The following is a 15,127-nucleotide window of genomic DNA, read 5'->3' as shown; positions in this document are numbered from 1 at the left end:
ACTGATCGAGCAGCTTTTCGCTTCTTTTTTCTGACTATCTACTACCATATGAACTCAACGATAGTGTCGTGTTAGCTGGAGGTCCTCAAGCGGATTGTGAGACTCTGGCAGCTCATACAGGAGTGTCTCCTATTAAATTAGACCAACTGGATACCCTGACGAACAGGCCTGTGCTGGGTCTCGGCGCCTGCGGCTGACAACAGTGTTTCACCAATGCGCTCCTTTTTCCTTCCTGGCCAGATGCACTGGTGGGGCACAGGGGTATTTCTTTTCTCACATTCTTCTACGAAGCTCTACATGAGATACAACAGCCAAGACGGACATGTGCGGCTCGTCGTGACGCTCAACTAATTCCATCTGCCCGCTAACGCCAGCGTTTGTGGCTCCTCGGCCGTCCATAACTGTGATGTCGGCCGCCGAAGCCCATGCAATGCCGCCTCGGCCGATAAGGCGGCGTCAGGCCGAGAGAGAGAATCCATCCCCACGCATGAAATTTGCATGCAGTCAGATGTCCATCATGATGGTTCATATCTCTTTCCACCTATGGAGCACAGTAGCCACCGTCGACGATTATATCGATTCTGTGAGAAAGACATGATGTTAGATGGAGGCTACTATCATAGGAAACAGAAACATACCCGGTCGTATAAGATGCTGCGTCGGATGCCAAGTATAGGTAGGCGCCCTTCAGCTCGCTCGGCTCACCCTCACGTCCCATCGGGATCTTATCCTTCCAGATCCCCTTGGTCTCATCGGGAATGAAGTTCGAGATCTCAGTTTTGATGTATCCAGGCGAGATTGAGTTGGCACGGGCGAAGCCAGTCCACTCAACTGCTAGAGACTTGCCTGTCATTGATGTCAGTGCCATTTCTTCATCGACTTTGGGTCGTCTTACACAAGTGAATTACCGCTGCCTTGGAGGCATTGTATGCGGCCTGCATCTGGGGGATGTTGGCAATATGACCACTCATACTGGCTGTTGCAATGAAGCTGCCGAGTGTGAACCCCTCAAGCTTCTGACCATCAATGGTCGTACCCTCCTTCTTCTGTCGTCTGAAGTGAAGACCCGCAGCACGAGCGCACCAGAACGTGCCGTCAATGTTGGGTGTCACAACCTTCTTATACAGGTCAACAACAGGCTCGGCGTCAAGCATAGGCCCGAATTCCCACGCAATTCCAGAGTTGGCAACGAAGATATCTAGCCGGCCGTTGAACTCCTTCACAACGGCATCCACTGCTGTTTGGACAGGCTCAAGAGCATTGACGTTGACTTGATAAGCCTTGCCTAGAATTCCCGCACCGTTAGCAATCTGGAAGTTGTTGTCTCAGGTCCGTGGTATTCCGTACACTTGACTCCGTAGGTCTGCTCGATCTCCGCTGCCCTGTCCAAAGCTTTCTTGTTGCTGTTGTACCATATAGCGACATTTGCTCCCGCCTCAGCGAGTGCCTCCGCAATAGCCAGTCCTGCCTAACAATCAGTTGATCGTTGCCAGTGCCCCCAATCTCAGGATAACTTACCGATGCCTGCACCGGCCCCTGTGACAATTGCAGTCTTGCCCTTTAGGGAGAAGAGAGGCAGGACACGGTTGGACTGGGGTGCCTCTGTGTTGCCGTGGGCGAACTTGCCATCCTTTATGGTCTCAGCCATGTTGACGCTTGTCAATCGCTCAATCTACTAAATTTAGAGTCGCGATAGTGAAGATAGACACAATAAGGTGTGGAGCCAAGTAGAAAGACAGCAGAAACCAGGACAAACCCAGATTTGCGCGTTCCACGGTTTATCGGGATATGTAGCTCTCTTATATGCTTGGTTGTCCTCAAACTTCACGGGAAAAGCCACACAGTGCCCCCTTGCCTAACTCCCCTTACCCTTACCGCAAGATAACGTTTCAATGCGCCATTACTACCCAAACGTACGATGACGACGGTGAGTGGAGCGGGTATCAAACTACGGGAGAGGTGAGTCCACTTTGAGGACGCTTTCAGCACACTCAATGGACAGGAAAACGGGTGGTAAGTGTAGATATCCACAGCGAGTGCGGCGGACTGCGGCTTGGATTGATTGGGCTTGTCACTACACTGTCCTGCATGCCCAGGAACAGCGCTTGTGTCCAATGCAAAACTGGGCCTTGCTCGAGGTCCCACAGCATGCGCGACATATGGCTTGTAAAACTGTCGGACAACGGCATCTCTGTCAAGCATTTAGCAACAGTCAAAAAGGATTCTGGTCCTTGTACGGCCAAGTCTTTGTGGATGTCGATGGCTTCACAAGGTTCAAAGGTCAGAAGCGTGACAGGCAGGGCAGTGTGCTTTTCAGTGTGTGAGACATGGAGGGACCAGTGGCGGGTTCACGCAGGACCCCTAACTAGGCTATCTTCTGCATCTAAACCGTCAAAGTCGGCCCTACTTGGTTGGCTCGCCCAGACGTCAATGCCGTCCGGCAGAGGAGCTATCATATTCTGCGAAATATTCTGCGAAGAGCTTCGTTGGAGGAGGCCTTTCGACCAACCAGAGGCCTTCATATTTCAGTATTGAAGATCCAAGGGTTTTCTTGGTTCGACTTCCGGAACCAATGTGCAATAAATATGGCCGTCGCTTTCAGAGATACTAGATTACAACAATCTTCACACTTCAAGATTGTTTCCCTTGCGGAGGAGACTCGACAGACATGCTGTATATAAGCATATGAAAGCCAAAAGGTTGAGCGTGACGGCAACCTACTCTTCGTAATTCATACTGATCTGCTTATCCTATCACTTGTTCTAGTACCTGCTCCCGGGGGAAGTTAGTGTTTCTCCAGCGCGAGATGAAGTCGTCGCGATTTACTAGAATTAGAAATGTCAGTCATGGCGAATGGTCTCACCGCTGATAAGGGTTGGCCTACTATAACCACCGCAGATGCGTCTAAGGCCTTCGAATGCGCTCCTCCCATGCAGAACTCGCCAGTTGTCAAAGACTAGATCGAAGTCAGAATATGCGTTCTCTGAATTAGAGTCGGACATGACTTACTCAGGGGTCTTCCGGGCGTAAGCTGAACCCAGTACTCAACATCCTTCCTCTTCAGAATCGAGCTCCACTTCCTAGCAGCCTCATACCATTGCGTTGGAGAGATACCCGCATCAAACGGCACAACGCCTCTGTCATCGTTGTTCCATCTCACTCGGTGCAGAGTGTGTAGGTCACTCGTGCTGTCGTCGACCTCCAATACGGGATATCGCTTGTCAGGGGCGATGGTGATGCCCTGGTTGCCACTCGCATGCCATGGCAGCTTGACCGAGTGCAGGACCTCATATGCTGCCCGATCCTCCTCGTAGAGAATCCGCGCCGCGTGGAAGCCATCAACGAGGAGTGACTCCCCGCCTTCTGCCGGGGCATCCTTGGGTGAGTTAGGTGGTGGAGTGTGTGAGAGAAGGTGAAAAGCCTGTAATCCGGCCGGGTCAGTGAAATATGTGGTATCAGTATGAGCAGCCAGCGCCAGGTTAGTGTAGGCTGTATCTGCCTTGGCTAGGTCGGGGATAAAGTCATAGAATCCGCCATAGTGAGTCTCTCGGATGAATGCTATGCGTTCAAGGAGTTTCTTGGTCTGCTCAGGGTCGTCGTAGGGCGTTCCATCCACAAATGCAAACCCATATTGTCTCTATAGAAGAAAATCAGCCACCGCCCAGGTGTTATGTGTAAGAAATGCCTACAATCAAAGAAGTCAACTTGGCAATACCGTCCTCCGAATCGGTTCTCATGACTTCTTCGAAAGTGACCGTTGGCGGTTTGTCTTTGATTTCAGCACCCCAATAGTTAAAGCTATGCTCTGTTAGCTACGGAATGGCGAACTGGCTCTTGGCACAAACATACTCGACGTGCTCGGGTTTTCGAACGTCATGCTGGAGCCAGTTGGTAATAAATTTCCAGGAGTAGTGGCTCTCATGATTTTCATGAGACCCTAGTGAAGTGATGAGAATAGTTCAATCTTGTTTAACACTTCACAAACTTACAAGACACCTTTACTCCTTCTGGGTCTGCTTCGGCCTTCACGGGAGAGACGTCCGCAGGGATCTGTAGTCCCTATGTTAGTTCCCTTATATAAAAGCAGGATCATATTTGCTGTACCTCAAACGTGTCAAAATTCCTTTGTCTCGTATCCTGGTTCACACATTTGACACACCGGCAATTGTCACTTCAGAATATTAATATGAATTTTGAGTGACGCACCAGAGCCGCTCACCGTAACCAGAAATTTGGACTAGAAGTGAGCTGAATTAGCCCAGTTCCAGGTCAATCGCAAAGAATTGCAGAGTCGAACTCACAGGACCCAGCGCTTGACTCCCCACACACCTTCAGGGGTGACCTCTAGCCCTTCCTTTGTGATAGTCGCCTTTCCACCAGTGGCCGTGGCCAAACCCCTGAGATGTCGGGGGATCGATCTAGTAGGTCGAAAGTCCCGCAAGCCTGAAAGCTGTCTGAGTGCCTGAAGCTGGCGCACTGAGGGTAGAAAGCGATGTGTCCTTAAACCTTTTAGCACCGTCGAACAGACGTGTTCAAGTTCACTGACCTTGCGACCCCAAGGGATCGCACAGCAATAGCTTCCATTATGCCTCTTTGCGACAGTACCAATCTCTGATAATTAGGAAACTTTGAACATGGAGCACCCGGATTCTCAAGTTAATGAATGATTGCTTCATCCTCTTCAAGCCGAAATTATCATGCTCAAATCATGCCATTGTCAGGACCTCGGAATGCCGGCGGGGCAATAACAGTACCGCATCTGAAAGCGGGGCCCCTGAAAGCCCCATCTTCTAGTTCTCAGCCGTTCGTGCGGGGCGAGCTAAGCCCAAGTACAGTTCACAGGTGCTGGAGGTAATGCATGGAAGTGATGAGGGCTCCTGAGACACATTGTGCTATTTGACCTTCAAAAGGTATTGTGGTAGTGTCTATCAAGTAGAAATCACATCAAAAACAGTTGCAGCTAGGCCTGAATGTGATATGTATAACCCGATTTTCCTCCATACGCCAGACAAAACGTCAGGTAAAACCAAGCAATCTGCCCCCTAAAACACTCCCTGGACGAACCGTACTCGTCCGAATGGCCCTCTAAAGGCTCACACAAAAGCTGGACCAGTATCCGCAAGTCTACTGGGAACCAGTCAAGCGACCCCAGAAGCTACCGGAAGCCTTGGACTCGATCGTCTTCTGTGGCGACAGCACGACGGTGTTCCACGCCTCGACGCCATCGACAAACAGGCGGTATTTGAGGCTGCTTTGCTCGCCTTCACTCAAGTTCTCAATGGTAATAGCTCCAAATTTAGAGTTACCAATGTTGACGTATCTAAGCCGCTATTAGTTTTGTAGATGGAGTAGTCACCGACTGATGTACTTACTTGACTTTGACATCCTCGTTATCAGTTTGTTTGTAAGTCGGGATCGGAGAATAAAACTGGCTGAGTGGACTCGCAGAGAACTCGTGCACGGCAGCACTCTCTGGCCACTTGGAGTCAGGCGGAGGCGGGAACTTGGTAGCTGCGAATTCATGCCTGTCTCCTGAGAGGATGACCACGCCGTATCCACGAGAGCCCACATCCCACATAGCTTCAAGGAGCTTCTTCCTCTCGGTTAGGAAGCCACCCCATGTGTCTTTAGTGTTCACATGCCAGTTCTTCGTAAAAGGCACCGATGAAGCAACAACCTTCCATTTGACGCCCTTGGGCTCAGGACGATGAAGGAAGCGGAGGAGGTCTTCAAACTGTTCCTGGCCCAACATAGTTTTCTCAGTGTCATTGAAGGGAAGCAAATTACTTGAGCGATAAGAGCGCGTGTCCAACATGAAAAAGCTGGCCGGGCCTTGAGTAAATTCATACCATGTTGCAGGCTTCTTTCTCGCCAAGGCACCAGCTTTCTTCGGTGGAGGCGGATTAACAGACGTGTGATAGTGGTGCCAGGGCTCAACAGCAGCCTTATACACACCAGTATCATTCGAAGACCAGTCATTTGAGATCTCATGGTCGTCAAGGACATGAATCCAACTCAGATTCTGGCCAACGGCAGCCCAGTCCGGTGATGCATAGACCTGGCGATATTTCTGTCGATAGTCTCCGATGTCCTTGCCCCACCATCGAGGTACATCTACGTAAATGAAGTCTCCGAGAAATAGCATAAACTGCGCTCCAAGATCAGGAAGTGCTTTGGCGAGGTACTTCATTCCAGGAATTGCTAGAGGATGATCGAGCGGATTGTATGGCAGTCGTGATACGATACAAGATGTAGATAGAAAAGTGAATTGTCCATTGGTGATTTCTGATGTTTGGCCGGCTTTGGGTGCAGCTGTGAACTCGCCCGAATGGTTGTTTGAGCTCCTCCATTCATACGTCCGCTGCTTGTTGTGTCTGAGAGGGATGCTGAGAACGGCCGTATAGTCTGTCTCATTGGAGGTCCACCTAATGCCACCCGCTGTCTGCCATAAGGGGTTGTCGAAAGGTGGTTGAGGGTCTTTTATGTGCAGTTCTACCGTGATTGGCATCTTCGACTGATCAGGCTCTCGAATGAGAAGCTTAGCCTCGGAGTCAGAGACATATCCCAGGCGGACAAATGAGAGATCATCGGCGGTGTAGGTGTGCTCTCGGAATAAACGGTCTGCAACCATGCCAATTATGAGCCCATTGGTAAGAAGACTGACAAGCGACAACACAAGGCTCCTAGGGTTTGGAGCACCCGTGAGTAGCGACTGCCATCCTCTGACCGGCTTTTCTCCGACGACAATAGTCTCTTGTACTTCCACCTCCTCGGCTATGATTTCGTCATCTGCATTGGCGTCACCATTTGCATCTTCCACCTCGGGCGTCTCGCCCTTCAATGTAGTCTCTTTTATAACTAGATCGACTTCATCATGAACAACTTCGTATTTCGACTCGGTCAAGTAACTGGAAATAAAGGATGGGACGTAGATTGCGAAAAGGGTGAATGCGAGGATCGGGAGGAACTGTTGAAGTTAATGCGTCTGGCCAATAACACTAAGGTTGTCGAGATATGCTTACAGGTAACAGCGCCTGCCCCTGCAAGTTAGCCTCTATAAATGTCTTTAAAGATCTGACATGGAAAACTTACCCATCGAAGAAAGAAATAAGAGACCAGTCGCAAGGCGACGGAAGACAGCTGGGCAACAGTTGTTTGGACCGTCATCGTGCCGCTCAATCCGCAAGTGAAGCTAGCGGTTGCAGCCGAACAACAACTATGTAGGATCAATAAAAGCAGAACATGAGAATGGAATGTAATAGGTGTGATATAATTTGGCTGGCGATTGCGGCCAAGAGAGAGTTAGAAGCTGATCAAGTGAAGAGAAAAGATTAGCTTGGCTGGAAGTTAATGGGGAAATAACTGAAGCATCCTGTGTTGCGAAAGTTGCAAGCTACCTGACCAGGGTATGGCAGGCAGAACGCGCTGTGGCACAAGCTATCATGATATCACTGCTGTTGAAAGTGCTGCTACCAGGAGCATGTGGTTGGCGCTTTCCCGCTCAATGGCGTCAACTCTAATAGCCGGCCACTAATTGGCTTGCGCTCTGGATGGCCGGTGCACCTAGGGTGTGGCTTTAGCGGCCTGCTTAAGAGTCGGCGCGCGGAATTTCAGTTGCGCCTAAAAAGTGACACGGTCGCGCCAGCAGTCAAGCCAACCTTTTCTACGGCAAGCTGGCCAAAGAGAGTTACACCCGAATCGTTCCATGACCTCGTCGCCGCATCACAACCCACGATGAAGCTGTCAAATTTTGCATGCGGGCTGCTTGCCCTTGTCTCTGAAGCCTCTGCAACCGCATTGACCTACAAGCTCACTGCGAACGAGAAGGCATGCTTCTACACCAATACCCAGAATAAGGGGGAGAAGATCGCATTCTACTTTGCGGTATGTTGGCTGGCCGTCATATGACCACTTTGTTCTGACTGGTGTCTAGGTCCAATCCGGCGGCTCATTCGACGTCGACTACGAGGTTAGCGGACCGGGTGGAAAGGTCATCATGGATGGCGAGAAGGAGCGACAGGGCGACTTCGTCTTCACTGCCAATGACGTGGGCGAATACAAATTCTGCTTCAACAACGAAATGAGTACCTACTCGGACAAATTCGTCGACTTCGAGATTGCTGTACGTCTCTATTAGATACTCAAGGCTATAACAACCTTGCTAACATGCTTCGATGCAGGTCGAGAACGAAGCGCGAGTTGGACTGCCCTCCAAGCAAGGTAGCTCCCCCGAACAGACCTCTGTTCTTGAGGAGTCGGTCTTCAAGATTTCTGGCCAGCTCTCTACGATTACTCGAAACCAGAAGTATTTCCGAACACGAGAGAACCGCAACTTCAGCACCGTGCGAAGTACAGAGAAGAGAATTGTCAATTTCAGCGTGATCCAATCTCTAATGATCATTTGCATGGGTGGCCTGCAAGTGTTTATCGTGCGATTCTTCTTCCAAGGTGCCAGAAAGGGTTATGTGTAAATGATACGAATCTCATGTCGTCGTGGGACAATGGGAAAAGGGTTTTGTGGTGTATTATAGGGATCATACTGGTTTCTGTCATGGAAACATAATGGGTAGACCTTGATACATGGTTTGAATTATCCGTGTATATCATAGGAAATGACGAAGGCGTAATTGCCATATTTGAATGATACTCAGTGCTCCTAGCATTCATCAGAGTGAAGCGCCTTTTTTTCATAATCTCCTATCTTCTTGCGGCTGCTATCGTGCCTTGGTAATAATTAATCGTCCTTAGTTCAGGAGAGCGAGCCACAGTGGCTGGCCACCCCCACTAACACGCCTGAAAGGTGGTACCTCCATACCGGGTTGCGCTAAGCCTTTTCCGTGAACGCGCCTTGGCCAAATATTCAGTCTTGCTGTAGGCAGGGAAAAGTTCCAACCTCACGGCAAACCTCGACCACACTGGCAACATCCCTCACCAGCAACCATGGCATCGATCGCATCGGCGCTGGCGCAGTCCCTTCCGAAGCCAAAGTACACAGGCGAGGATGAGGATGTGCCGACTCGAGCTCAGCCGCGAGGCCCGAGAATCGTTGGCGCAGGGCAGTTGGACGAGTCACAGATTGTGTTGAGGCGAGCTGGCCCTCCACCCTACGGCCAGCGCTCGGGATGGCGGCCCCGATCGCAGGAGGACTTTGGCGATGGCGGTGCATTCCCCGAGATTGCTGTCGCTCAGTACCCTCTGGACATGGGCAAGAAGGGGTCATCTACAAGCAACGCGCTTGCCATTCAAGTTGATGGAGAGGGCAAGGTTAAATACGATGCAATCGCCAGACAAGGCCACGCCGCAAACAGGATTGTCCAGGCCAAATTCTCCGACCTCATACCTCTACGGCAACGAGCAGAAGCGGGTGAAATCAACCTCGAAAGGCCCAGCCAGGAGGAGGTTGAAGCCACGACCGAGAAAACAAAAAATGCCTTGGCGGCATTGGTAAGCGGAGCTGTCGCTGCGCAGAAGCCCAAAAACCTCAATATCGGACAGCGCAACGATCCGACCTTTGTGCGATATACTCCGGCAAACCAGATGGGCAATAACACGAAGGGCAGGGACAGGGTGATGAAGATTGTAGAGCGTCAGAAGGATCCTCTTGAGCCACCAAAATTCAAGCACAAGAAGGTTCCCCGTGGCCCGCCGTCTCCGCCTCCCCCAGTCATGCATTCGCCGCCCCGAAAGCTGACGGCTCAAGATCAAGAAGACTGGAAGATTCCGCCCCCAGTGTCCAACTGGAAGAACCCCAAGGGCTTTACTATCGCTCTAGACAAGCGTCTGGCCGCTGATGGACGAGGCATGCAAGATGTCACAATCAACGACAAATTCGCACAGTTCTCGGAAGCGCTTTTCATGGCGGATAGGCATGCTCGTGAGGAAGTGAAGCAGAGGGCGCTGATGCAGCAACGGCTAGCAGAAAAGGAGAAGGCTCAAAAAGAAGAGACTCTACGGTCGTTGGCACAGAAGGCGAGGGAAGAGCGAGCCGGTGGCGGGCGCAGAGACTCGAGATCGCGGTCAGGTAGCTACAGTGGCTCCGATTCTGCATCTGACTCTGAGGACTCCGAGATCCGGGCGCGTGAGGAGGCTCGTAAGGAGAAGAGGAGAGATGAAGAGAGAAAGCTACGGCAGTCAAGGATGGGTGCTGAGAGAAGAATTCAAGTCATGGCACGAGAACAGAATCGAGACATATCCGAGAAGATTGCTCTGGGCCTGGCGAAACCCACTCAGACTCAGGAGAGCATGTACGACTCGCGGCTGTTCAATCAGACGAGCGGCTTTGACAGCGGGATCAACGAGGACAACCCGTATGATAAGCCGCTATTTGCTGCTCAAGATGCCATAAGCAGCATCTACCGACCTCGGGCGAACGTTGACGATGACGATGAAGAGGCGGGTGACAGAGAAATGGACAAGATCCAAAAGTCAAGTCGGTTCGGCGAGGTCCTGGGCAAGGGCAAATTCAAGGGAGCCGAAGATGCGGAAGCCCGTGAGGGACCTGTGCAATTCGAGAAGGATGCGGGCGACCCTTTCAACGTTGAGAAGTTCCTGACCGAGGTGGAACAGTCTTCTTCCAAGAGGTCATATGGACTTCAAGACGAGGAGAGCAGGCAATCGAAGCGGCCGAGGGTTGACGACGATGAGGATTAGCATAGATAGCATCCGGTGAGGTGACAGCCATGTTTAGAAAATAATGCGAAATGTAACACTTCATATCAATCACTACTGTGCTCCGTCATACGCTTTTTTCATCCTCCTATTTATATTGTCCGACCTCTTATCAGTATTCTGCTTCTTTACATGTGTATCTTAATATGACTACTAGAGTCGTTGCGTATCCGTTGTCCAGCAATAGAGATCTCGCATTCGGCAGAGGGTGATCAAATGAGCGTATCGATCCTTCACCTAACAGACAGACCCTGGACCAGTCACCGACGTTGGACGAATGATCGACGGGAGGCATCCCCGGGCCTGGTTAACGATGCGGCTGTTTCGTGCGTTATTCATAGCACTGAAACGGACAGCTAGTCACCGTGACCCTTGCTCTGCTTCTCGCTGAATTAGGACAAAATGGATTTTTTTCAAGCTTCATTTTTTGGAATTTGCATCTCTAATTAATCTTATATTGCTTGCCGAAACACGAATCCCGTGACGACTCGTGGCAATAGAGGCAAGATCAAACTTCTGACTGCGACTTTAGCGGGCTACTAGGGATGTCCTAAGGCAGTCCAGATCGCCTGCGGCTCAGGGCTGCCAGGGGCATGCGCGTACTGGAAACGCTACCCAAGCAAGAGCCGAGGTGGGCCTGGGCTTAGTGGGTGTTACAGTGGGGATCCAGACATCTGTGAGCTCATGTCAAACATGACATCCCCTGAGCACTGCCACACACACCTCATACAGACCGACCTCTCCGGCTATCTTCACCTACACCACCATCTCCACCACCAACCACCAACCAGCAGCTCCGGGATACGCGGGGCGATAAGACAGAGAGAGTGATGGATCATGGATGGGCTGACATGTTGCATTGAATGTATCCGGAGATTCCTGGAATCCTGGAATCCTGGAATCCTGGAATATGGATCGCCACATTGTGAATATGACGGCAAGTGGGCTGTGTGTCTCTGGGAGTCTAGCACGGTCCCTGATTCTGTCTCATTCTTGATTTTCCCTTATCCAATGTCAATGTCAATGTCCATGTCCATGTCAATGTCAATGGCAAGCAGGATCTTGATGTGGAAAGAGCTGCGACAAGACGAACCAAGCGGGTTGTTTTGCTAACACTGGTAGTTATTCGATCGGCCGCGTCATTCATGTCATTTTCTGGGCCTATTCCCACTTTCCAGGTGTCTATCACCAATACTATTTTTTTCTTTCTCTCTCTATCTCTGATCGATCTGCCGTCATCATCATTTCTCCTTTAGCACTTGGCTGCTCGGGCCAGTTGCCCTCTTTTTCGCCCTCCTCTTCCGTTTTCTGGGTGGAGTGCCCACGCGTCCGCCAGTCACCCTTTAGCCCCTTCCAGCGCTGGCGCCGGATACGAATCCAATCGCGACGGCCCCTATCGGGAATAGGACTGACTCGTATTGTTGGTATTGCACGTTGTATTATTGAAAGGCGCAGCAGGATACTGCAGCTCGAACCGAACAATAGGAGGCCAACCAATATATACCGCCCAGAGGCCCATTATCATTATGGAGCGCTCACACTCCTCTGAGGTGTCGTCTACCAACAGCCCGCACCCTCGAGAGCCAAACTTGGGTTATACGCCCTTCGAGTATTGGAAAGGACCGAAACCCGTCTCATACCCCGTGAAGAGAACGCTGCGGCAGTCCATTGGTGGCGCTCTCGGTGTTTTCACTTCTGCACCAGCACCAGCCTCACGAGCCAATCTTCCGGCCCTTCAGCCTGGAGAAGTGCATACGGCACAGCAATTAGTCGATAGTGCAAACGGTCCCCAAGGCACCAACGACATGACTCCCCGGTTAGGCAGGGGACACGGACGACCTGATAAGAACGGTGGTATAAGTCTAGCGCAGATGGACCTCCCAGATGGCCCGCCGCCGGCTTACACTGAGATCTCTCGCCAGACCCCGCGGACCAACATGGGCGCAAATCACTACAACGAAGATATTGATCGGTGGTATAATCCCCGGACATGGCGGAAGAGGATATGGGCCATTCTGGTCGCCATCATCGTCATTATCATTGTAGTTGTCGTCGCCGTGGTTGTGACACTCAACAAGCAGGGTGCCTACCCCAATTACACAAATCTCACTTACACCCTGAGCGACACATACTCAGGGGAGACTTTCTTTGACAACTTCAACTATTTCCACGACTACGATCCGTCGTCAGGATTCGTGCACTATGTTTCAATTGAGGATGCCGAGCGTCTCAATCTGACTTATGCCAGCTCCTCGACCGCGGTGGTGAAGGTCGACACCTCCGTGGGCAACACCTCCACGCCGGACGCCTCGACGGGCCGTTACTCGGTGCGAGTGCACAGCAAGACGCAGTACAACTCTGGTCTTTTCATATTCGATGTCAAGCACACCCCATACGGGTGCGCCACATGGCCCGCGCTGTGGTTGACCGACCCGGACAACTGGCCCGACCACGGCGAGATTGATGTCATGGAGGCCGTCAACCAGGCCACAGACGGCAACGAGATGACGCTGCACACGACCGACGGCTGCAAAATGAACCACAAGCGCAAGATGACGGGGTCCGCGCTGAAAACCAACTGCGATCACGACGCGAACGACAACGCAGGCTGCGGCGTCGAGGGCGACGACGACACCTACGGCGAGACGTTCAACAGCAACGGCGGAGGCGTCATGGCGCTCGAGTGGCGCGACGCGGGCATTCGAGTCTGGCAGTTCGCCCGCGACAGCATCCCTGATGATATTACGTCCGGCTCCCCGGTGCCAAGCTCCTGGGGCACTGCGCTCGCGGACTTCCCGAACACGGGATGTGATATCGGTTCGCACTTCAAGAACCAGAGCATCATCGTTAACATCGATCTCTGCGGTGACCTGACGAACTCGGTATACTCGAGCTCTGGCTGTATGTTTCTATTCCCTCGCTCTGTTGAGGCAATAATTGCTGACTGTGTCAATTAGGTCCTACCAACTGTACGGATCTGGTGGCTAACTACCCCGATGCGTTTACTAATGCGTACTGGGAGTTTGGCGAGTTCCAAATTTACCAGGCATCTTGAGACCGGAAGTTTAGTAGATACGAAAAAAGCCCCAATAATGTATTATCAAGAGAAATTGGGTCAAGGTTCTGGGCGTTGCTGGCTATTATAATTGGCGTCGGATCAGGTCATTCAGGGGTAGATATCAAATCAAATCAGCAGGCTTTGCAAAGGCAGCGCTTTGATATAGTATGTATACAGGCTGCTGAGGAGCAGCTTTTCTAGGCCGATGTCTATATAGAGATTATACATGTTTCCGAGAGCGTAATTCTCAAGTCCCCAGCCCCAGATAAAATGTAAATGTACATGACCTGATGCAAATATGCAAGTGGAGAGGTGTCGTCTGTCTGCTATGCACCCAAAAAGTCTATGAGCATAGCGATCCCATGACGCCTCGTAGCCTGAAATAACGCCCATAATGCACGGCTGGACGCGGCCGTCCGCCGCTTGGTACACCCTCAAGATTATGTCCGAGATGGTCTCCTCACATCTCCTCTAATGCCATCCATCATAACCGCTCGGGACCATCGTCGATGCAAAACTCTTCTTCATCCGTTCGACCATTCTCTCGCACGCTCGCTCGCTCGACTCACTCATCCTTTGGCGCCCTCATCCACGCATCAATCGCCGCACTGAACGCCGCGAAGCCCGCGCACCCCAGCGCCGCCGCCTGCGGGCCGCCGTTGCGCGCCAGGATGGCGCCCGTCATGCAGCCGGCGGCCACGCCGTTGGCGAGGTCGTTCTTGGCGCGGAACCCCTCGATGCCGCACTCGATGCCCGAGAACAGCGCGCCCACCATGCCGAAGTTCTTGGCCGTGCTCCAGCTGCGTGCCCCCATGTCCTTGAAGCCCACGCGCAGTTGCTGGCGGAGCGGTAGCGACGACAGCGGCGTCGGCTGGCCGGCTGCGCCGGGCTGTCCCGCGCCGGCGGTGTGATAGGGGGTGTCGTAGGCCATCTATGAGGAAAAGAAAGGGCAGATGGTTAGCGATTCTTGCTGGTTGAAGTTTGGGTATATATCAGATAGGGGATGGGAGCTTACCGAAGCCATGAACATTCCGAAGACACCTCCTAGACCGAATCCGGCGACTCCCGACATCGCAGTCTTAGCGTAACATGATTCCATGAGCTTCTGCATGTTTTGTATCTGGGTTTGTTAGTCCTGTATGTTGCGCTTCGAAGTCGCAGCTGCACTACTCAAGGGACTGACCATCTTGGCATTGGGGTCATTTGGATCCATGCCTTGCGGCATCGCCGGCGCACTGCCGGGAAGGCCTGGCAAGCCGCTACTTGGTATGCTCATATTGGTGTGGCCTCAATGAGTGAAGGTGAGGGTGGGAGGTTCCTGGATGAAGCAATTGTCTGGAGATCCGACGCGGCGATAAGCCCGAGAAATATTTTTGCCGCGATCGACCGCTTCCGTGACTG

At 51.8% G+C, this 15,127-nt stretch overlaps 7 protein-coding genes across 7 annotated transcripts; 3 read left to right on the top strand and 4 right to left on the bottom strand.

The window, feature by feature from the left end:
* Window positions 1-541: 541 nt before the first annotated feature.
* On the bottom strand, window positions 542-1,648 carry UCRPA7_3047 (putative sorbitol utilization protein sou2 protein; the record flags this gene model as incomplete). The annotated part of the gene is made up of 5 exons (XM_007915573.1): window positions 542-581; window positions 639-846; window positions 896-1,285; window positions 1,348-1,464; window positions 1,519-1,648. 5 exons carry the CDS (start codon window positions 1,646-1,648, stop codon window positions 542-544), a joined length of 885 nt encoding a protein of 294 aa, XP_007913764.1.
* Window positions 1,649-2,840: 1,192 nt separating this feature from the next.
* UCRPA7_3046 (putative trimethyllysine dioxygenase protein) lies at window positions 2,841-4,676 on the bottom strand (the record flags this gene model as incomplete). Its single annotated transcript, XM_007915560.1, has 6 exons — window positions 2,841-2,956; window positions 3,010-3,637; window positions 3,690-3,798; window positions 3,850-3,937; window positions 3,990-4,050; window positions 4,644-4,676. 6 exons carry the CDS (start codon window positions 4,674-4,676, stop codon window positions 2,841-2,843), a joined length of 1,035 nt encoding a protein of 344 aa, XP_007913751.1.
* A 448-nt stretch (window positions 4,677-5,124) lies between these two features.
* On the bottom strand, window positions 5,125-7,167 carry UCRPA7_3045 (putative alkaline phosphatase family protein; the record flags this gene model as incomplete). The annotated part of the gene is made up of 5 exons (XM_007915594.1): window positions 5,125-5,320; window positions 5,373-5,786; window positions 5,850-6,621; window positions 6,700-6,967; window positions 7,093-7,167. 5 exons carry the CDS (start codon window positions 7,165-7,167, stop codon window positions 5,125-5,127), a joined length of 1,725 nt encoding a protein of 574 aa, XP_007913785.1.
* A 567-nt stretch (window positions 7,168-7,734) lies between these two features.
* UCRPA7_3044 (putative emp24 gp25l p24 family gold protein) lies at window positions 7,735-8,471 on the top strand (the record flags this gene model as incomplete). The annotated part of the gene is made up of 3 exons (XM_007915555.1): window positions 7,735-7,884; window positions 7,934-8,122; window positions 8,181-8,471. The coding sequence occupies 3 exons, from the start codon at window positions 7,735-7,737 to the stop codon at window positions 8,469-8,471; spliced, it is 630 nt and encodes a 209-aa protein (XP_007913746.1).
* Window positions 8,472-8,940: 469 nt separating this feature from the next.
* Window positions 8,941-10,650, top strand: UCRPA7_3043 (putative transcriptional regulator cwf13 protein; the record flags this gene model as incomplete). The annotated part of the gene is made up of 1 exon (XM_007915618.1): window positions 8,941-10,650. The coding sequence occupies one exon, from the start codon at window positions 8,941-8,943 to the stop codon at window positions 10,648-10,650; it is 1,710 nt and encodes a 569-aa protein (XP_007913809.1).
* Window positions 10,651-12,473: 1,823 nt separating this feature from the next.
* UCRPA7_3042 (putative glycoside hydrolase family 16 protein) lies at window positions 12,474-13,723 on the top strand (the record flags this gene model as incomplete). The annotated part of the gene is made up of 2 exons (XM_007915666.1): window positions 12,474-13,569; window positions 13,626-13,723. 2 exons carry the CDS (start codon window positions 12,474-12,476, stop codon window positions 13,721-13,723), a joined length of 1,194 nt encoding a protein of 397 aa, XP_007913857.1.
* Window positions 13,724-14,291: 568 nt separating this feature from the next.
* On the bottom strand, window positions 14,292-15,002 carry UCRPA7_3041 (putative mitochondrial import inner membrane translocase subunit tim-22 protein; the record flags this gene model as incomplete). The annotated part of the gene is made up of 3 exons (XM_007915665.1): window positions 14,292-14,657; window positions 14,742-14,846; window positions 14,910-15,002. The coding sequence occupies 3 exons, from the start codon at window positions 15,000-15,002 to the stop codon at window positions 14,292-14,294; spliced, it is 564 nt and encodes a 187-aa protein (XP_007913856.1).
* Between the last annotated feature and the right edge of the window lie 125 nt (window positions 15,003-15,127).

The sequence above is a fragment of the Phaeoacremonium minimum genome, assembly GCF_000392275.1.
Source record: "Phaeoacremonium minimum UCRPA7 unplaced genomic scaffold PA7_03_scaffold_222, whole genome shotgun sequence".
NCBI classification, from domain to species: domain Eukaryota; kingdom Fungi; phylum Ascomycota; class Sordariomycetes; order Togniniales; family Togniniaceae; genus Phaeoacremonium; species Phaeoacremonium minimum.
Note: the sequence above shows the minus strand (reverse complement) of the source record. Positions and strands in the feature narration are given on the sequence as shown.